The sequence below is a fragment of the Microplitis mediator genome, chromosome 11 (genome assembly GCF_029852145.1).
Source record: "Microplitis mediator isolate UGA2020A chromosome 11, iyMicMedi2.1, whole genome shotgun sequence".
Classification (NCBI taxonomy): domain Eukaryota; kingdom Metazoa; phylum Arthropoda; class Insecta; order Hymenoptera; family Braconidae; genus Microplitis; species Microplitis mediator.
This window is the reverse complement of record NC_079979.1, coordinates 19635786-19659146: the sequence shown is the minus strand read 5'-3', so window position 1 is coordinate 19659146 and position 23361 is coordinate 19635786. Positions and strand designations below refer to the sequence as shown.

General features: G+C 36.3%; 1 protein-coding gene across 1 annotated transcript; it reads right to left on the bottom strand.

Moving 5' to 3' along the window:
• Positions 1-650: 650 nt before the first annotated feature.
• On the bottom strand, positions 651-15860 carry LOC130677959 (homeobox protein Hmx-like). The gene is made up of 3 exons (XM_057484900.1): positions 13779-15860; positions 4162-4478; positions 651-1827 (listed from the first exon to the last, which is right to left on the bottom strand). Exons 1-3 carry the CDS (start codon positions 14375-14377, stop codon positions 1010-1012), a joined length of 1734 nt encoding a protein of 577 aa, XP_057340883.1. The 5' UTR covers positions 14378-15860; the 3' UTR covers positions 651-1009.
• Positions 15861-23361: the final 7501 nt, after the last annotated feature.

The following is a 23361-nucleotide window of genomic DNA, read 5'->3' as shown; positions in this document are numbered from 1 at the left end:
AATTGAACGTTTTTAACGTTTTGAAAGTAAATTGAACGATTTTTTTGTATTTTGATTCGTAAAAAATTGGTAATTTCATGAGTTATGATTTTAGTTTAATGATAACATTAATTAATTTATTTAAATATTTGTAATCACAATTTTTATAACCTCGATATCATAATATGTGAAAAGATATAATAGTGTTAAAGATAGAAGTATGAAACTGAAAAAATTTTTTTTTCAAAATACGAATTATTTATTTAAGAGCCAGAAAGGTGGACGACAAAATTTTAGGGAATTGGCGGGATTATAATCCAGGAGTACAAAATCGATGAAAAAAATTTTTTGGTATGCTTACGTTTTCTTATTGTAAGTCTAAATAGGTTTTAGTTACGTTTTCGATTTATGATACACCAATATACGTTTTGAATAAGTTGAAAGCTGTCAAATTGAGTTTTTAATGTCCAAAACGTTCAATTTACGTTCAATACATTGAAAACGTTAAGAACGTTCAATTTACGTCTAATATTTTGACTCGGGTGTAATTTTTGAAAAACGATTTGTCAGTCGAGTAAAAAAATTTTTCAGCGTGTAGACATGTAGCATTTAGATTTATTCTTTTGTGTTTTTATTTTAAATTAAATAATAATAATAACATTATAGGAGAATCTGGGCGAGTACGAATCAGTTGTTATTCATAAAGCGGTGCAATTTTTAATAAATAATTAGTTCCGCCATATAATAATATTATCATCATAATTATCATCATAAAATCTTCATTTTTTTTACAATATATCATTATCATTATTATAATTATTATTAATATCAATAATTATTTTGTTATTATTAAATCATTATCATTACTATCATAATTATCAATTATTATTATTAATATTACAATTACAATATAAGTATCATTGTCCATGATATTCAGTGGTTATCACGGTGCAGCGAGGAACCTCGGATATTGATGATGATGGGCATCCATTATTAGTCCAGAGTGATAGGATGACGAGTTAAGGTAAGGTTATTGCGACGATTGGACTTGAGAGTTGGGGGGTGGGGGTGGGGGCGGTGGTGGTTGCGGATGCACCTGATGAGGTAGCAGCGTGTGGGCTTGTACGTGCGGCGGCGGCGGTGGATGATGGTGATGATGATGATGCTGGTGATGGGCCGCTACTGCCCCGTGTGGGGAATAAAATATCGACGGCGTTGTCGTACACGGCACACAAGAAGTACCAACGCCAACAGTGACGCCAACTGAGTGAGGTCCGCTGGTTGCTGTCAGTGGATTGGCAGTTACGATCGACGGTTGTCCGCCGCTGCCAACAGAAGAGGTCGCGACTACTGTGTTGTTGCCAGCAGTTGCTTCGTGGTACAGAATTGGCACGCGTACCAGCCGCTGTGCCGCGTGTGCCATACTCGAGGCTTCTATTTCCGCAGCTAACTGACGTTTCCACTTATTCCGACGATTTTGAAACCATATCTTAACTTGGGTTTCTGTTAACCGTAACGACGCTGCCAAAGACGCGCGTTCCGACGACGAAAGATACCGTTTCATCTCAAAAGTCGTTTCTAATTGAAATACTTGCGATCGTGAGAAGACGGTACGGGTTTTTTTCTTCCGTTTTACGTTCGAGTCTTGGCCGTTTACGTTGGATTGGCTGCCCTGGTTACCACCGGCATTGATCGATCCATGGTGACCCGAGGAACCGGGGGACTCGCCGTCATCGCCGTCCATTCCGTCATCAACGTCGCCCAGGTCATCGTGGACTTCGTCGCCGCTTGAAGGACTGCGGCCGCCTCGATGCAAACGGTCGTCCGACGGATTGTCATCGTCATCTTCTGTAAAAATAATGATTAGAAATTATGAGTTACATCACAATGAATCCGTTTAATGTCTTTTATCACTTGTGTCTATTGTCAATATATATATTTATATAAGTATCTACATAGTGGGACTTTACAAACATTAACAAGGCAAAATGGCGATAAACCGTTGGGGATAGTTTGATGCTATAAGTACTGTGTACTCGCAGAGGTGGCAATAGCAAAACGATCGACGAGTGTAAGGCGATCGACGTTGGTTTGTCGTAGCGGAAGCCATGGAAGCCGTATATTTATTGTATATAGTTATAGTCTTGCACGAAAGCATTGTACTCCCTGGTATATATCGTCTCAATTCTGTCTCTCATCCGTGCACACAAATACGTACAGTAATATTCGATGTATAAAGAGATATATATATATATATATATCTGACAAACTACGGAACTAAATTCAGCCCTTGCATATAGCTTCCCTCAGCAAACCCTCTTCCATCGGCGCCCTCGTTCTATCATCGCCATCCCGAGCGTTTTGGTCCCGCACGCACAACAACCACCAACACGGACATACAGAGATACACATAAAGCAGAGTAGAATGTAGAATAAAATAGAATAGAATGAGTTGAAGAGAGATAAAGAACAAACCACGGTGAATACCCTGCAACACACCCCATTCGAAAATTTTAATCACACCCTCCTGTTGGCCACGTAGTGGTTTTGTGAGGAAACCAACCTCATTCTACCACACACGGAGCGTTAACGGAGTTCCCTTTAGCATGCGAAATGCCAGCTCGTCTAGAAAACCAGAGAAAACTGACGATACGATGAGCGAACTCGTATATCTTTATAATGCCACAATATATATGTATATATTTCAGCGCTCACAAAACGCAGATTTATATTTCAAGAGCCCACCCCTAAAAAACTCCACGGAGGTTACAGTTTATTGAAGTAAAAGGGTTGACGTGTGTTGAATTTAATTTTGGTGTAAGTAAAGACAGACTTTTTGGTCGTTTGATGGTATTAATTTGATCCTTATCTATTGACTGAGTGTGTGTGTTATTGTGTTCATTGTGAATAAGATGAGTCAATTTTTGGGATGGTCGTTCAAAAGGGGACACCAGATGGCTACGGGCTATCGCCTAAATTAGCGGTTTATTACTTTTGACAACTACGATTTCATGATAAAAATTCAATTGACCTCTATTACATTTAGCTGTGAGCTTGAGCTTTTCAATTCGCCTAATTGCGCCTACACTTTTTATTATTTTTCTCTACATTCTTTATGGTTTAGATAAAAAAATACCGATAAATTTTTTTAATGATATGAGTGGTTTCAACAAATTACTAATCGCCCGGGCAGTAAACTCTGCCCAACTTTTGATTGTTATCGAGTTTATGGCGGTTACATATGTTGACATAATATTTACTTTAAACATGTGCTGTTATAATTTTACTTCTCTTCCAACATTTGTAACAATCTAGTTTTCGATAACTAACTATTCAAATACATCCCGCGGTTCAAATATTTTTTTAGAACTCAAAGGTTTTGAGTTTTAATTCAATAAATTTTTTATTCACTCCAAATATCAAGAAGGGAAAGTAAAGAAATTTCCCCATTAAATCGAGAAATGCCCAAAAATGGTCCAAAGTAACAATTTTGAACTCCAAAAAAAAAAGAACAATTGATTAATCATTTCGATCAATGCTCCAACTACGACTTTGCCCGGGTCAAAAATAAAACTTGATTCAGGCTCGCTTCGCCTTATTTTCTTTTGAAGTTATCGATTTGCCGACGATTTTTTGATAAGGTCTCGACTTTTTCGACTTAAATTTAATTTTTTTCAACTTTTTTAACTTTTTTCATCTTAGTTTCAACTTATCCGTCTTTACTTTGAGCACGATAGTCATTCACATTACTTTCGACTTGCTAAACCAAGTCGAAAAAAAAGTCATTTATTCGCCTTACTTTCGTCTTAATATATCAAAATTATTTCACTTTAGTTTTGACTTTTTCGACTTATAATTTAAATCGAATAAGTCTACATCAAGTCAGTTTCGACTTGATTTAGACTTTTTCGCCTTACATTTTAAGTCGAATAAGTCTAAACCACGTTGATTTCGACTTGATTTAAACTTTTTCGTGTTAAATCGTGACTAAGTAAGCCAGTTAAGTCTAAACCAACGCGAAAACTTAATATATTTCATACCTCCGTAAAAAAAGTCGAGTTTGTCTTGTGAAAAACGGCTCCAAATTTCGACTTAGTAAACCAAGTCTAAATAAAGTTTTATTTTTGACCCGGGTGATCATAGAAAATGAAAAATCGTAAAAAAAACTTAACCAAAACTCACCTCGTTTGAGATAAGACCCAGAGGGTGGACTAACGCGACTGTGTGATCCAATAAGGTCGCTCGGGGATGGATGCTCAAGAGCTTGCAATCCATGAGTCGGCCTCCATGGAAACGGCCAGCCTCCGTTACCCGGTAAAACTCCGCGTATTCCATCAGCGTCACTGGCATCCGATTGGCCGGCATTGCTGAGCGCCGAGCTTGCAACAGCCGCAAGTCTCGAGTGATGCTGCTGCTGGAGATGTTGGAGTGTCGATGGGAAAAAAACGCCACCCACCCCGATGGGATACCTCTCGATCAGCGAGGACACCAGACCCAGCCTGAAAAAATATCACAGTAAAATTATCAACATTTTAATCTTTCGCAAGTTCAGAATTGGGGATGACGGCAATTGAGGAAAAATCGATAGAATGTAATCCTCAATCGTATTAATGTGGTTTAAATGGCGATTTAATAATGATGTACACAGTATAGCAGATATATACAAATGCATAAATTTGTATCAGAGTTAATTTGTATTCGCCCGATAAAATATTCGTTGCCGTTTATGTCTGACCAATGCCCAATAGCGGAATCAACGAATCGTTATAATCGAGCACGCAGTATCCAGTTATACACAATCTGTTTGTTGCTGGCTGATGCTACTGCCTACCACTGGCAGCAACACCCCGCTGCCTCTGGCGCATTGCGTTCCTCCTCATCGTTTGCGGGATAAACTAGCGTACAATTTCAGGTAAATGCTGAAATTCTCTGTGGCATCGATCGAAAACGCAACATCGGGCGCTTCGCGCTATCGCGTATCGCTATTGACCCGACCATAAGCTATTATCTCGTAACGTCGTTATTACTGTGCTCTATACATACATATAAATATATATATAACACAGTGGGCTTAAAATGGATCACTGAAAATTTCAGTACCAAAATTTGGAGGTTCAAAAATTTATTCGCGAAAATTTTTTTACGGCTTTTGTATTTCATAAAATTTGAAGAGATGAATAAAAAGTTTGTATCGAAAATAATTTTAGCGGGAGGCTGCTGATTATTTTTTGTGTTTTGTGTCTCTGTTATGAGAAAGCAGAACCATATTAACTAAAGCGCGATGTGTTTTTGATGCTTTTAAATTTTGAATTGTAGAGAAAATTATTATTTTTAAATTCTTGCATAGAAATTTTGAATTGTGTCGTCAGTAGAATTGAGAAATTTTATACCGACTGGAATGCTATGAGCCAGCGGGCTGATGTTATATTTAGTCGGCAAATAAATCCTATATTTGGATACCGTAAACTAAATATTTTGTTAGCGGGCATAAATTATCTCGTCAACTACACAGAGAGAAATATCTAATAAACTTAACTCGATAATTGTGAGTAAAACTGGGCCAGGATAAATAATTACTCTTCTATTTTTCTAAGTGGTGTTCAATTATGGGGTAAAAGAACTCAATTTCGTTTAATTTTCAAATAAAAAAGAGTATAAATAAATTTTTTATTAAAATTCAATGAATTCTAGGTGTAAATAATTCCATAAAAATATTATAATATAATTTAAAAATGTAAATTGAATATCGCGTGATGATCCACAAGGATTTGGTGACAAAATCCAGAGAATCCACGAAACAACTCAAGCCGTAGTAAAGCACGACAGGATAATGTAGCTCGGATATTAGGGCTGGCAAAGGAACACACGAATAAGAAAGTTGAAAAAAGACACCCTAGTCTCATAGCCTCTGTCTTTCTGTCTTAAGCCCTCCCTGTGTATACCAGTACCTGCTTGGCAAACTCTTGGCTGCTTACAAACAGACGCTTGTCAGATTTCCTTTATCTCCGGCGAGGAATCTGGAGCGCATGCCTTCGGGTTTATCGTCTCTTTTTACCTCACAGTCTCTCTTCCTCAACGGTTTTCCAACTTATTTGTCCTCTCACTTAACAGCTACCCTCTTTATACTTTAAAATCTTTTAGGAGCCACCCTCATTGCAACATCACACTATCCAGTCCCGTAACATCACACTCTTCATCTCCACTCACCAATAATACAATCTCTAAAGTTCTTAATTTATCTTACCCAATTCCCATTCTCATTCTCCTGTTTGTCCATCACTCTGCTGCACAATAAAATACGGTGTCATTTGTCATACCTCATTGTTAGAAATAGAGCTAATAATCTAAACTACATCCAGATTCAAATAACAGAAAAACTGTTTTATTGTATACCTGAATTTGATTTGCTCTCACACAATTCAATTGAGCCACTTGTTAACTTTTTGTTAGAAAATGAATTTAAATTCTTTGAAAAAATTAGTTTTCCGTTTACTTTTTATACGCAAAGCAGGTTTTTGGTGTGTCTATCTTAGACACATCAAATCGCTATACGACTCTCATATTTTTAGAAAATATCAAAGCCACAAAATTTCACGTATAATGAAATGAATTTTTTGAACTCAGAAATCTAAATTTTTCAAATTTTTCTCCAAATAAAAGCAATTTGATGTTCAATTTATCAGAGCGTCCCCCGGGTCAAAAATAAAACTTGATTCAGGCTCGCTTCGCCTTATTTTCTTTTGAAGTTATCGATTTGCCGACGATTTTTTGATAAGATCTCGACTTTTTCGACTTAAATTTAATTTTTTTCAACTTTTTCAACTCTTTTCATCTTAGTTTCAACTTATTCGTCTTTACTTTGAGCACGATAGTCATTCACATTACTTTCGACTTGCTAAACCAAGTCGAAAAAAAGTCATTTATTTGCCTTACTTTCGCCTTAATATATAAAAATTATTTCACCTTAGTTCTGACTTTTTCGCCTTACATTTTAAGTCGAATAAGTCTAAACCAAGTAAATTTCGACTTGATTTCAACTTTTTCGTCTTAAATCGTGACTAAGTAAGCCAGTTAAGTCTAAACCAAGGCGAAAACTTAATATATTTCATACCTCCGTAAAAAAAGTCGAGTTTGTCTTGTGAAAAACGGCTCCAAATTTCGACTTGGTAAACCAAGTCTAAATCAAGTTTTATTTTTGACCCGGGCCTGTAAAATGGGTTAATAAGCCGAAGCATTAAATATGACGTAATCATGGGATACTTAAACTATTAAGAGATCTCTTGTAAAGTTTGCTATGGCTATCCATAGAGTGATAATCGAAGTCGGTAGTATATCCAGGAGAAAAAAAAAGGGGATCGTTGTACGGCTTCTGAAGCCTATCTACCTCATGCAAGTGATCCTACCTACTTACCTAATACCCACATTTTCCTAGCAATCGTCGTTATATCGTTCAATCATCGTCGTTATTACATTTTTATTTAAAAAATCCTCTTTACACAAAAATAAACATCTTATTCTTTAAACACTCGGCTTAGAAAATTTCCCAGCATTTTTCCCAATTCTGAACAGTGCACAGAAAAAATGGATTTCTCGGCGAAAGAAATTTTCTCTCACTCTAAGAAAGTTTTCGCCTTCAATTCGTAAATAATGCAAAATATTTCTTGCACCAAAACATCCTTTTTTTCTCTGAACAATTACTATTTATCGTAACCCATAATTTGTCATACGTCATACCAAGCGAAAAAATATTTTATGAACCAAAAAGTAACTCGCGCAATAGATGTAGTCTATTTTAAAAGATTTAATACAGTTGAGAGCGTCTTCTTAGGGTTTGTTAAAGGGCAAGAAATTTTCTTCAATCGATCCTCTCTCTTTTATATTTACTGGTAGGCGTACACCAGCATGTCGAGGATTTTCGTGCCTCAGTTGGTTGCTTTGGTTTGCTCAAGTGATTTTTTCATCAGCGCCATCACTCAAACGTCTGTATAAAACTTCACTTCTGACAATGGATGAACAATTTCGCATGCTGCCGACCACATTGTTCATTTTATTCTTACATATCTGATGCTCGATCGATCCCCAACCAAACTATACATATATTTATATTTATATACACATATGAAGTCGATTTCATCCTCATCGCGAGCGATTGCTACTCGATAGCATTGATAAAGAGTATACTTGCTCTGTTAACGATATACCTAGGAGTTGAACACTATTTTGATAGCATTAAACTGTTTACGTGCATTCGCATATATATGTATTATATATGTGAACTTATTTTAAACGACGGAGAATAATAAGTAAGTCATATAAAAATGCAATAGTAAAATGAACACATAATCGAAGCCATATAGAGTAGAAACGACAAAGAACTTTAGTGTTTGCACGCTTCACTGGCTAGACGCTGGTAATCAACGCAAGGCCTCGACGTAAATAAAAAAATATAAATATTACTATTTCTTATTATTATTTTTAACACAAAAGATCCCGTTAATTTATCGAAACCACTCAAGCGCTTACTGATATACAGACATTGTTTCTGCATTAATCCCTCGCTTTTTTTTTTATTGTTTTTTTGAATTTACAACGCGAGTCTGATAGATCTGATTATTTTATCGGATTAAAAATGAAAAAATTTCTACTGACAATTTACCCGGGTTTTAAAATTTGATTTAATTTTAGTCTGGCTAGACTGTATTTGGTCTGATTGATCTGTTTTTGAAATTTTATAAAAATTTTAAGCTGTTTTTGATCTGGAGATGATCAAAAACAGGCTAAAAAAATAATAGACAGAAAAAGTCTAATTTTGGTCTGGATAAAAATAAAAGAAGGCAAAATATTTTGAGAAAAAAGTCTTATTTTGATCTAGAGGTGACTAAAAATTATTGAAATCCACCCGTGTAAAAAAAATTGTTAAAAAAGTGTTGACTATTCTGAACTTCAAAACGTGACACAAAGAACTTTATTTGAACGTTTTTTAAACTTTTGAAAATTCAAGAGAAAAATCAATAAATTTTCTAATATTATTAAGATGTACTAAAACGAAAAACGTTCAGAAATAGTTTGAAATACGTTTTTTCTGAACGTATTTTGCACTGAAAAATATTAATTTGTAGTATTAAGTTAATTGTCTTTTTCTGTGAATTTTCAAAAGTTTGAAAATCGTACAAAAACGTCGTCATTGTGTTACATTTTGAAGTTTAGAACCATCAACACTTTTTTGACCTTTTTTCAACATTTTTTTTAGACGGGAAGTCTGAAAATAGTTTAAATACGGAACAGTACAGTCCAAACTCGACCAAATTTAACTTCTTAATTAAATACTACTAAAAATAACAAAACTTTTATTTGATTTAAAACAGATAAAATTTTTTGACCCGGTCAAAATTCCCCGCGCTGCCGGGGCTGGTTAACTTGCCCCATCCTCATGTAAAAATCGTAACTAAGCATTTTCAAACCCAAAAAAATTTTGTTTGTACAAAAAATGTTATTTTTTAATGACTATTGTATATAATTTGTGAAAATGTATAAACGTAAAATTATTCGTTTGTTTGATAAATAAATCTTTTGATCTATTGTTATTACTGATAACGATCGTCAGTAGGATGAAAAAAAAAGAAAATTTATTGTACAATTTGCTATAGAAGCTTGATCAATTATTAGCCAGGCCGTTTGTCGTCAGTATCTTTTCCCAGCGAACCGAAGAGCTTTGATCTCGTCTTGCTTTCTTGTCTTTTTCTTTTATTTGTTTCTTTTTATTTTTATTTTCTCTTCAATCGCGAGAGTACTTGGTAAAGTCCGGCGGTCTTCCCATGGCCATTAAGCTACTGGTTGAGGGGAAAAACTCTAACTCGTAAGAAAAACTTTAAAAAAATTGTTTATGATGATTAAAATGTTCATTTGGGCTCCGATTGGTCTCTCTGTCATTGACGAAATAAATTTTGAGAATGCGTAGTTCCCGGTAGCTAATTTATGATCCGATTTATGTGTGTTCTCAGGAGCTACTAAGAGTATACAATAAAGTGCTATTGGAATGACTCAACAATAAGTTATTGGCTTTAGAAGTGCAGGAATTAATCCACTGGTTGGCTTCGTGCGATCACTGTTGAGGGCCAAGTTAGGGGATTATTTATTTCTTGTGCTTTCGACGACCGGTACCAACCCAATTGATTACTCACTCTCTATAAAAACTATTATTCCATACTTTTGTTATATTACTACCACTTCATTTAATACAGATTAACATTTCATTTATTTTTTTTCCTCATAGCAATTTTGCAAAAGTTACGGCCTCTGATATTTTTATTATCAAAATTTCAGAAATTACTCCAATCAAAATTTTTTATTTCTCGCTATGAAAATTGTAAATTTTCAAAAAAAGCCAATTTATTGGTTTCGGTCCGATTTTCAAAAAAGTATTCATTATATGTCGACTTTTTTACGTCCTAAGAAGCTGTTCTGACGATTTTCAAATCGACGTCTGTGTGCATGTGTGTGTGCTTGTGTGTAAACTAATTTTTGTCATCTGATATCTTTTGGTCGAAGCGTTTTTTAAGCCCGAAAAGCTAAAAAATTTACAAATAATAGAGTTTCCAAATTTTTTGAGCTTGAAAACAACGGGAAGTTTTGAGATTTTTTTTTCATTTGCTCAAAAATATTTCATAAGTCAAACTTCAGAAATGTCTCAAGTTTGAAAATTCCCGCGAATGCATTTTTGAATTTTTTTTTTCACAGACAAACTACAAAAGGGATTTAGGTCTCTGTAGGTAAAAAATTTACAAATAATAGAGTTTCCAAGTTTTTTGAGCTTGAAAACAGCGGGAAGTTTTGAGATTTTTTTTTCATTTGCTCAAAAATATTTTTTTTTCAAATAATAAAAATATTTCATAAGTCAAACTTCAGAAATGTCTCGAATTCAAAAATTCCCGCGGATGGATTTTTGAATTTTTTTTACAGACTAAATACAAAAGGGATTTAGGTCTTTGCAGACAAAAATTTTTTCAATACTTTTCTATGAATAATTACTTTTCAATAAAATTACAATACGAAAAAATTTTTTTTATTAAAATTGAATTTAAAAAAATGAAAAGAATTTCTGACAATGTAACGTAGATTACATATGTTACCATACATATATTCGCGTCAATAGAAATTCTTACAATAAGTATTGATAGTACATATATGATAACTGCACATATATAAGGTTATATAGTACCAATACAGTTATATAGTTTCTTTTGTGAGTACGACAACCGGACGATTCGTCACTAATTAACGAATCACTCATTGATGGCTGTAATTAACGTGAGAGAAACTGTAGCAGAGATTATCAGAATGGGAACGCGATTCGGAATTTGATAGGCTTCTCAATGCTCAGCCAAGTTATTGGCTCTCCATCAGTATAGAGCTGCATTATCACATGACGACAATCTCTTTGTCATTTTATTTCAATGCCCAGTAATTATTATTCAATCTATTACTAATCACTATCATCAATCAGGCTTCTTCAAATTAATAATCGCAATATTAAACAGTGATGCGATAACTGATAACTTCTATAAATAACCTCTTAAAAACTATATGATGATGTATAGTAAATTTGAATAAAACATTACCCGAAAGCACTTACGCTGAAATATATTTCTTCATCGAATTATATATACCCAAAGTTAAGTTACTAAAGTTATATAGCTTACGTAGGGTACAAAGGAACTTGGAAGCGTTGGATTAAATAATAAATAAGGCCGAGAAAGTTGCTAAGTTCCTTCCTTGCAGAGGATGTAAAGACTCTCTGGCGAAACAAATGAACAGATTGCCGGATAAGAGAACCCCGGTAGGTTCTTTTACTTTATATATATATCTATAAATGTGTGGGTGGATGTGTTAAAGTGAGGGATAAATGGGGTACAGTCTACTCAGGGGAGTCTTAAGACTCCTTAACCTTTACTGTACTCTAAGTACTCCACTGCTATCCATTATGCACGTTTACTCCTAATTGATTTCTTCAACGCCCTGCACATTAACCTGCCGGCCCTTTTAACCACCGAACTTTAAGCTCTTAACTCGTCCGATTAATCTGCATTCGCTGATTAACCAAACCGGTGATCAGATCAAGCCGTTACACTCACAGTAGCGATGACAAAAAAATTTTACAAGCATGCTTATAGTATCCCGAGTCGAAATTTAGAGCCTATATAGGTCCCTATAGCCTTAAATAGATCCGATTTAGAGCCCTGTAGTCCTGTAGCTCCGACTTTGAACCCGGAGGTCCTAACATTCACTGAGAGCTCCGATTTTGAGCCTTCAAGTCCGACAATATTAGTCCCGTAATAAATTTCGATTCATTATAATTGAATAATTTATGATGATTATTATTAATATTATTATTATTACAATAAACTAGGGCTACAGGCCCTAAATCGGACCTAATTTTAATTTTCATCAGGTCCTAGATTGAGCCCGTAAGTGCCGAAAACGGAAATTTGTAGCACCTCGGGGACCAAAATCGGACCTAATTTAACATAGAAACAGACTCTATTTAGAGCCTCCAAGTCCGAAATAGGTCCGACTTTAAAAGGCTCTAAATGGGCTCTAAATTTCGACTCGGGATTCACTGTATTCTTTTGAGGCATCTTGAGAACCAGTTCACGCGTGAAAAAGTGGATTGTCGAAAAATAAAAGGCTCCTTGTACTTTTACCCGTCGTTTATTTTCATTATGTGAAGCAAAAGAGGCCTATAATCACACTACAGACGGCACTAGTCCGTAATAACTTAATAAAATGGTAAACGGGTGGAAAACAAGCAATTTGAGGCACCTACGTCACGAAATTGGGGTCTAAAGGTTTAGATTCTGCTGGTGCATATTCAGTGAGCGTCAAATCAGATAAAATCTCGAGCCCCTTCTGGAAATCATCCGTGTCCCCTTTGTAACAGGCATGGAAACTTGTTCTCTATCATAGTTATTTTAATTCAGGACTCGCCGTCTTTGTCGTTAATTTTCGCCTTTATATCTATAAATATATATCATTCCATCAACGGCACCCCCAACACTCCGGGCATCAGAGCATCAGAGCATCCGAGCATCAGAGAGCAAGTAACTACAGTAAGAGGGTGGTTGTTACTACGGTTGTTATTAAATGAGACAGCCTAATAGGGCCATTACCCGTCTTCTCGGACCCTCGAGGGTCCATTCCCACATATCATATAATCCTTACCGCACGCGTCATCATATTGCTCTTGGAATAAACCTCGGAACCCCTGAAAACCGACACACGCCCTCGCTTTTACTCTTTTATATTATTATTATATTATATATACCACACACTAATATAACACACTATCCATAATATGACGTACGGTGTATATCTTTATCCATCTTGCACGCGCGCAAGCCCACACACCGTGCAGCCACTCTGATCACACGAAAGATAATTCTGTTAGGCCTTTTGACAAAAGATTAACAACAAAAAGTAAATTCCTAATGACAGTTTCTTTTACATTATACACGTACATTTTCTGTTGAAAAAGGAAAAGAATTCTCTCGCGAGAGGTTTTTTGGGTAAGGAATCCATCATAGGTCTCGGATGGATTTTGTTTACTGGTGCGGAAGTAAACCTTTAAGATTTCCGTGGCATTCCTCGGGGAATTAGTTGTATTTTTACTTAAGTGCGGGTGCGTTATCTAAGGATGCCCTTTTAAACAATTTACAAATATTTGGTCTCTAAGCAGCATAATAATGGGATGAATATGACAGAGTATTATGAACAAATATAAAAAAAAAAACTAGTAGTCTTACCTCGACAACATGGCGAGATTCGCAGACGCCTGATGACCCATTAGCGGATTAGTGTGATCTCCAGAAGCCGGAAAACTCGGCGGACTCGTTGTTGGACCGGAACTCCATGATAATCCAGTGGCAGGATTACTATTACGTGTTTCGGTGGTGCTCTGGCTGACTATTGATCTAGCGCTGCCAGAACCACCGCTGCCAGTGAGTATCAATGAAGTGGGTGACAGTATCCTTTCGGTGGGTGATGAACCACACGAGGTGACTAGTTTTTGCGAGGTGGTAGCTGCTGGTGGAGACCCGCGTTCCGCGTCGGACGACGAACGGTTGACGATGCTAACAGCAGCCGTGGCGTTGGCCGACGGCGATTCCGAGCGGCCTAAAATACTCGATATACTGAAAGACGTGTAGTGAGCATTGCATGCCGGCCTCAAGGCAGCCTTGCCGACGTCGAAGCTGAAAGGATGACTGGGAATGTTGCAGCCATGGCGGGTTTGTTTATCCTGCAGCAACATTTCGGAGTGCTGTGGTGACGAACTGCTGCCACGCGAGGCTTCCAAATCTTCCTCGGAGACGACCGATACTTCTATTTCGGTCTCTGCCGACATGTCCTCCTCCGCCTCCCCCGTCGTCTCAACCGCCACCTCCAAATTATCGGCTGCAGATGCAGCCGTCTCCTCTCCTGCGTCTTCACCTTTCTTCGTCTCAATGACGTTCAGCCTCCTCCCGGCACAAGCCGACGGGAACAACACGCGTCGTACAATTTTTGTGGCTACTTATTAACAAAATCTACAAATATGTCAATATACATATATGTATATATATATATATATATTTACTATACTATAAATAGTTTAGACTACAGATGCACATTTACGATCACAATATTTATTTTAAAAAATCATTTAACCAGGCAACATTTGCTGAAAAAATTATAAAATAATCACAATTTTATTTAGACTTGTAGTTTAAGCTAACACTTGTTTAATTCACATTCAATAGCTCGGCACTTCGAACACCGTGTTTTTTTTCTACTACCATCAGTAATAAACAACCCACCCATTATTAAAATTTAGTCCAGGCACACTCGAGTCACTGTCAACAAAACAGTTTTCACCGTCTCGTCACACAACTACATCTGACAATCATATTTCTATCACTATTATGCAACAGCCGGCAACAATGGTCGTTAATAAGAGGAACGACAATTCGTCGACGACGACGAGAACGTTGGCGACGGTGATAGTCGTCGCGATTCAAACGCCCGATCACTCGATCGCGGTTCATTCGTAAGCGATACCCGAACAAGAAGATGATACGAGACAAGACACTTGAGGTGGGCCAACCCCTCCGTGGTACTCACTCCCCACTCGTGCCCACCATCAATTAATCTCCATCTCTTTCTAGCTTTAAACCGATCTTCCTTCCTTCCTCCAGTTATCCACCCCGTGTACAACCACTCTAGTCGTCCCGGCACAGTAGTTATTGACACCACCTAACACCGAATTAATCAAAAATCCTCAATAGCCGCTCGCTTAACTCCCAATTATCGGCGCTAACGGTAATTAGCTCTCGGATTTACCCACAAGCACTTCTCAAAGGAGATCACTCAGTGGACCTTTAATGGCAAAATTAAATAGGGATTTCAAAAATTTATTTGGCCGACCGGCACCACAGGGTAATCTATAAATAATTTAAGTAATCACAGAATCTAATTGATACACCCCAAACAGAAGTCAATGTGATGATACACAGTCGATGAATTAGTAGAGAGTATCAGTAGTGAGTGCGAGGTGAGCGGGGGCTGATTGTGACGGTCTGCGGATGGTTACTGTACTAAAACTAAGGACAGAAAACACCGGAGAAAACCGCAGGTCACACGGGCACACACGGGGCGGCGCACACAAATACATTTAAATCTACACCAATTCAAGAGCCGAGTGTAGGAGAGATGAGCTCAACACATCACACACAACACACAAATATTCAGCATATCAACAACACAAGAATAACCCAACCACCAACCCAACTAACACAACATACATTAATACAGGCGTCGGTTTTATCTACTGGCATCGGTGGCGCGAGTCACGGGGCGGCGGTTCCCGCAACAGAGAGACTACTGCCGTCATCCCTCCGAATTCACAGACACCATCACAGCGCATCAACCTCGTATACTTGCATACACACTCACTTATACATTCGTGTGAGCGCTAGCGGGAATAAACCGAAGGGGCGAGAGAGACAGCGAGAGCCACTAAAACTCGCGGGGGTAGATTTTAACGGCTGTCGCGCGGTGAAAGAGCCAACAGTAGCTGGGAAACAAAGACACCCTGATAGCAGCACATCATCCCCTTCAGAGCAACGTGTGCGAGCGAAATGGAATGACTTTGGAAGTTTGCCTCGAGGGTGACAGGGCGGAGTTTCGGCTCCAAGGGGACGGCACTCACGATTTCTCATAGGGTGGAGGCACGATCGATGGCCTGTACTTGCTACAAAACGTTAGGGGTAGCTTTCAGCGTCAACCAATCCGGCGTGACTACTCGTGGTCCTTAACTCGAAAGATACACAGTACGTATACGGTAGGTAATGTGGGTAGGGATAGATAATATGGAGAAGAGAATAACGGAAACCCAGGGAGTAAGCGAGCGAGTGAGTACGCGGGCCCGTCCCGTGCCACGCCGTGTTACTTATCCATTATAACACTCCAAGATCTTGATTTAAGCCTGCAGCGGCGGTGAGCTTTTAACCAATTAGCCTTTATAGCCGGCATCCCCTGTCTCTACAGCCACTACCACTACTACTGCTCGGCTATTACTGCTACTACCACTACTTATACAGCCAGAACTACCTTTACAACAACTACAACTAGCTACTGTTAGCTACTGGTACTGCTGATGCTGATGCTGCCGCTGATGCTGCCGCCAACATCCCTCGTATACACACACCCCACATGCGCGTTTTATATACACACCGCACTATTCCTCCCTCTCGCTCTGTCGGCTCGTTACACGAGTTCCTGGCATTTAGTGTCCCTCTCGGCTTAGCACTCCACCATCATACGCCACCAATGGTCTCAACTCATCGTACATTCAGCTTCTGGTATAGCCTAGTCTTCTCTTACTCTACATTGCCTGCCGCCCTACCGCCCAGCAGCCCCTTTGTCCCACCGTACCCCCTTCAATCTCTAACTGGTGGCTCTACCGACGCGCGATATACCCACCTAATCTACCGGTTCTCTTCTCTTCTCTTCTCTTCTCTGCTCTCCCGCAGGCCACTCACCATTACCATCATCCTCAGCAGCATTGCCAGCCACTATACCACTGTGTGTATATTCAACGCCCCGATACTTACGGCAGCCTGCAGCGATCTGCTCACCAATTCATACTCTACTCCTAGAGTTAAAATTCTCTATATTACTGTGGCTCTACCAGCACACCACTGTGTCGCATCGTGTCGTTTTCTCGATATGCATTATGCACCACGCCGAGACACACATTATCCGCTGGCAATCCATACATATGTTTGCCGGTGTGAGTCTCATGTGTGTATATGTATACTTATAAGTATGACTATTCTGATGCTATTCTGGGCGAGTGTTTTGTACAATGGGGTAGTTATTTTATAGCTACACAGATATATACTCTATGCAAAAGCGTCAGACACAAACAAGAAGCCCGGCCCTCGATTTTATAGTGATCCCCCGGCACGCTCTCGCCATCAACAGCCCAGGCAACCATTGGGCTAAGTAGATGCTTACACGCGGGCATTCTAAATAGCCGTGTTGGGAATTCTCGAGCAACCAAGCGTCGATTTTTACGCGGTTTCCTCGATCCACTACGCACCTACACATTTATTTTCCGACATCTACATCAACGTCTTTATATACATATATATTAATACTACTGAGTACACTAGAACACGAGCATCAGTAACTACCCGGGCAATCTGCCGCGCCTTTAAGCCTCCATATCGATCCTCCAGTTACACGCTCTCACTTTGAGAAATTATTTTTCTGAGGAAAAACCAAAAATTCGTGACCCTCAATAATGACGGGAAATTGGAGGCAACAGAAACTAATGCAGAGCAGAAAATACCGGGTAATTATGGGCGAAGCTTTTAGCGAGGAATTTTTAGCGGCACATGCAATAAAGCGCAGTTTTAAAAATACATTTTACGGAACTAATGTAATGTAAGAAAAACGATTTAAGGTTTTTAAATTTTATTTGTGAGGCCCGACGGCCAGAGATCGTTGCACAAGATTTGGGTCAATTTAGCACCCGCTCAAGAGCTTCTGGATTTTATAACAATGCTCGACGATCGTTTTCGTTTGGCGTGCTACTGCAAACTATTTTTTTCTTTTCACCATCGTCTTCTCTTCTCACTCTGGCCTTTTTATTTTTTACTTTTCTTTTTGTTATATCGCCGGCTATCTCGATATTTTACGTCCGTGTGTGCCACAGTTTAACATATACATATAATGCATATATGTCTATGAAATCTATGAGAGAACAGCATAGAAGCGATATATATATATATATATATATATATATATTTTCGGAAGATCGGTTAAAAAAGAGAGTAAAGAAGATAAAAGATTTTACTTTGTGTCTGGCGCGCGGTGCGTAAGAGGATTATATTCTCCTCTCTTGAGACGTAAGTGGTGAGTATGCTTCACTTTTCACGGGCTTTGGTATTGTTGTCTATTATCCGATGTGATTAGTCGATGATGCAGGTAAGCTACCGCGGGGGGTACCCTATTATGCCGCAACGTCCAGAGCCAAACTACCCATACATACATTTATTAGTGGACCCACTCGGCTCCTCTGGTTTTTTTGCCCTGTATACATTACTACACTCGGTTATATATTCTTACGTGTGCAGAACAAACGACCGATCCACGCGCAATATTTATATTTTATTCTTTCGTGGACTTTGTTCTCCTTTGCGCCCGATCCTATTTTTTATAAGCAGACTTTGTTGTTTTCATTTAATAATAGATGTAATGTAAATATATAGGGACTTATTCTCGAGCGTGAGTTCAAAAATGCCGACTGGACGCCCACTGAGAATCGACAATCGATTATAGGTCGAAAAGAATGAGGATAAATAAACAGAAATCGTTAAATCGCCGGTGTAACGAGAAAAGCGGTTTTCAATTTTTAAATTATTTTTAATTATGTAACAAGAAATTTTTTTTATGGGATAAATGTACGCGTTTTTAGTGCAGGTCAATTTTTGAAATTTGGCACACGGGTATTAGTTTTCCAAATTTAGCTGCAATCGGATTTTCGTAAAAGAAAAAATCAATTTTGCTGTGGAATTTATTTGAAAAATTTTTTTTTAAAAATGACGTGTGGGATATCAAATAAAAGCTTATGGTTTACATATTATTGATATAAATTTTTCAAAAAATTTTTTTATTCAATAAAATAAAAATGGCGGACATAAAAAACTTGAATGTAAATTTCCGCATCAATTTCAAAAGCTACTGAGCCAAAAAAAATTGAAAAAAATTTTTATATAGATAACATATTGTTGTCTATATCATTCGTAGATTTCCGAATCACAGTCAAATTTTTAACTCGTGAGATAAATGAATTAGAAAAATTTTTAAGTAATTAACAAATTAGAATTTTTTGAATTATGATACTAAAGTTTTGAATTTAATATTAATAATTAATGTAATGTAATTACAAATTTTTTCTATTTTCATATAATATTCATAATATATTATTGTATAAGGCAACAAAGGGATGAATTCAGTAGATTCATAATTATTTTATAAAGGAATGAATAAAAAAACGTAAAGTTGACATTTGCAGTGGGACTAAAATTATACGACATTTTAAAATAATTAAAATGATGAATTAAAAAAGATGTTGGATAATAAATAGTTTGTTTAATAAATAAGAGCTTAAATGAATATTGTCTCGAGTCCCGAGTAATTATAAAATTACGTTAATAAGAAAAATACATTAAAGTGAATCTAGATTGAGACGTTTCACGAGATAAGTGCTGGCTTACATTTTAATTAACGAGAAATGAGTAGAGCCGAGGGCTTATTTTCCTCTCTCGTAAGATCCAATGTTTCACTTTAATATTTTTATTATTTTTACTTCATACATATACATATTAAATTTTTATTTTTTCTTCCTGTTGTTTTCCTGTTTGCTTTTTTTTTCTTCTCTCGAGTTAAAAAATTTTTTATATTTTATTTTCGTCAGAGCTTATGCGCCAAAAGAGTCGAGAGAAAATTTACGCGAGGTGACGGAGAACGACTGCGGGTATAAAATATAAGAGGATAAAAGAGAGATGACAAAAAGTTGACTATTTTTTTTTCTCCTGTGGCTATTGGAGGAAACATTCCCGCGACAAACTCAGACAGCCGTTTTTTAATTCGCGTTTAGTCTCAACGGCGTCGAGTAATTAGTTGCTCGGTACGAAGCTTATAATGTAAGGCATTAAAGCCGTATTACCGCTTTCTACTTCTTGATATTATAGCAGCCTCTTTATTACTCCCTCTACTTATTTCTCACACACACCGGCACTAAAAACAACTGTACATATTTTATCTTCCGTCCTTTACTTTCCTCCTGTTCTATTCTTCCTCTTCTGTCTTATCATATATATATATATATATATATGTAATCTTTAGCATCAACATCTCCCTTAAATTTCCCAAGCTCATCGCCATTGTATTCCACTCCTCCTTCAGGCTTCACTGTCGTTAATCGTTTGTTGTCTAAACGTGCTGACGATCTACTGTCTTTCACTCCTCATACTTTATTGTACCAACAATTTGTCAATATCTTTTCCAAAATTATCGTGTTATCTTGTAGAAATTATGTTTTAATTATTTTATAAGTACCAAAAAAAATCTCCCGCATCAGGAAAGGGAGGGGGAAAATATATTCAGTGTGAATTTTTTTCACTAGTCATAAAAAAAACAAGTGTAGGGTAAAATGGGTCTCCGAAATTTTTTTAAGGAATTTTTAGGGGTCCATGTTGCCCGTGAGTGGATTAAAAAAATTTATAGAGGTCGATTTCATTCAAAAATTCGGAGTAAAAATTAAAAAACTACAGTTTTTAATGCAAAAACAGGGCCCTCGTATGAAAAACTTTAAGTATTATAGTCTACGTCGTGTAATAAAGTAATTACAATTATAAATACCAAATATTACAGTTCCCGAGTAAAAACACAAATTCTAGTTTAGTCCTCAAAAGCCTCGATTCCTTTGATGTTTTATTTGCCGCCTAGAAAGTGACTCTACTTTAGTACTCAAAATTCTCAATGAAAACAACGAGGTCTAAATGCAAATGATTTATCGATTTTTTATTATAACTAAGGCCTCAAAATCCTCAACGAATGAAAAGTTATATTTTGGACTTTGAAAAATTTTAGATAGAAAAAGAAGGGGAGAGAATACGTCGAATGAGACTTTTGAGGCTCAAATGTAGATAAAATTATTCCTGTATGTTTTGAGTATTTTGAGGCTCTAAATCCAGATTATGTTACTCCAGTTTAGTCCTCAAAGTGGTAAAATGGGTCGTAACTACCCGAGTCGAAATATTAGACGTAAATTGAACGTTTTGGACATTAAAAACTTAATTGGACAGCTTTCAACTTATTCAAAACGTAGATTGGAGTATCATAAATCGAAAACGTAACTAAAACCTATTTAGACTTACAATAAGAAAACATAAGCATACCGAAAAATTTTTTTCATCGATTTTGTACTCTTGGATTATAATCACGTCAATTCCCTAAAATTTTGTCGTCCGCCTTTCTAGCTCTTAAATAAAAAATTCGTATTTTGAAAAAAAAATTTTTTCAGTTTCATACTTCTATCTTTAACACTATATATTTATACCTGTTCATATATTATGATATCGAGGTTATGAAAATTGTGATTACAAATATTGAAATAAATTAATTAATGTTATCATTAAACTAAAATCATAACTTATGAAATTACCAATTTTTTATGAACCAAAATACAAAACAATCGTTCAACTTACTTTCAAAACGTTAAAAACGTTCACTTTACGTTTAATATTTCGACTCGGGTACTACTTTGAGGTCTAAACTAGGATAACTTTCTATACTGTTGTTAATCTTAAATTTCTAAATTAATTTTCGAAAACTTCATTGAGAACTTTGAGACTTAAATCCGAATTTGTTTTTTGACTCGGGAATTTCTACTACAAAATTTGAAAATTGAAAACCTGGTTGCTATTAAGGACTGAAAAATATCATATGAAACTGTAATGTCTCAGAAATAATGAAATTATTAGTTTTGAACTAAAGGGACTCTGCTGATATTTGAAACTGTAACTGTAATTTTCCACAATTTTCTTTCCATGTGTATTAGGGTGGTCCTTATTTTGGACATTTTTGAATTTTTATGCTCCCAGAGGCTTATGTGGTTCGAAATAAATAAAAAAAAATATCCTCAAAGTTTCAGGTTTCTATCTCAATTTTAACCCGTGCCGCACAGCGATGTAAGTTTCCCATTTAAATAACACGGGGTTTTTGGCATTGAACGATTGAATTTTTATTCCGGCTAAAGTAATTGTTCGAAAAATTTGAAACTCTGTAGACTTTATCCTCATATTAGCAGCTACTCCTCAGAATTTTTACAGATTTTCAGCTACTATAATTTTGGGGGTCCAGCATGATGAAAAAAAAGAAAAAAATTATTTTTTTTATTTTTAGCTAAAATTTTTTTCAAATAACATATCAAATCAGTCTGCATCCTTATCAGAAGTTCTTACTTTTTTTCATTCTCACACCTAAGTGGGTGAACGGTATATCTTTGTTGCACTAATACAGTAATCAGGAACTTTGCATTAGTGTGCAGTAAAGTGTTCGTTAAAAGGATTTTTTAAATTTATTACGATTACCTCACAAACGGTTTCAATGACGGCAGAAAAAAATTCCCTTAAAGTTTGAGCTCTTAATTCCAACAGAACCACGTGTCGCAAATTTTGTTTTTGTGATTTTTTAAGTTTATTATATTTATTTATAAAAGAAATCTATTTTATTAATAATTCATTATAGTTAGGAAATTTTAAACAAATAATTATTTTGATATTATAATGCACAAAACTATCCACCTTTTGTTTATTATTTATTGCTTAAAACAAATAATAAACTTGAAGGTGACCAACTTATTTAAGCAAATATTGAAAGAAATTTAATTTATTGATAATATTTATCAACTGTTAAACTGAGACATAATATGATTAGTGGCATTGATATACCGATCTCAGATATCAATTGAATGCATTATGTATTTTTGAAAAAGACACATTGTCAAATAACATAAACAAAAATATTTCTTGAAAAAATCACAAAAAAAATTTTGCGGTAACTCTTCCCGTTAGAATTAAGAGCTTAAACTTTAAGGGAATTTTTTCTGTTGTAATTGAAAAAAAATGCTCCTGATTACTGTATTAGTGCAACAAAGATATGCCGTTCACCCACTTGGGTGTGAGAATGAAAAAAAGGAAGAACTTATGAAAAGGATGCAGGGTGATTTGATATGTTTTTTAATAAAAATTTTAGATAGAAATAAAAAAATTTTTT

Excerpts from the sequence above, each read along its gene's own strand:
- LOC130677959 (XM_057484900.1), bottom strand. The coding sequence starts at position 14,377 with ATGTCGGCAGAGACCGAAATAGAAGTATCGGTCGTCTCCGAGGAAGAT. Across the intron at positions 4,479-13,778 it reads AATCTCGCCATGTTGTCGAG|GCTGGGTCTGGTGTCCTCGC; the intron begins GTAAGACTACTA and ends ATATTTTTTCAG. Across the intron at positions 1,828-4,161 it reads TGGGTCTTATCTCAAACGAG|AAGATGACGATGACAATCCG; the intron begins GTGAGTTTTGGT and ends TTATTTTTACAG.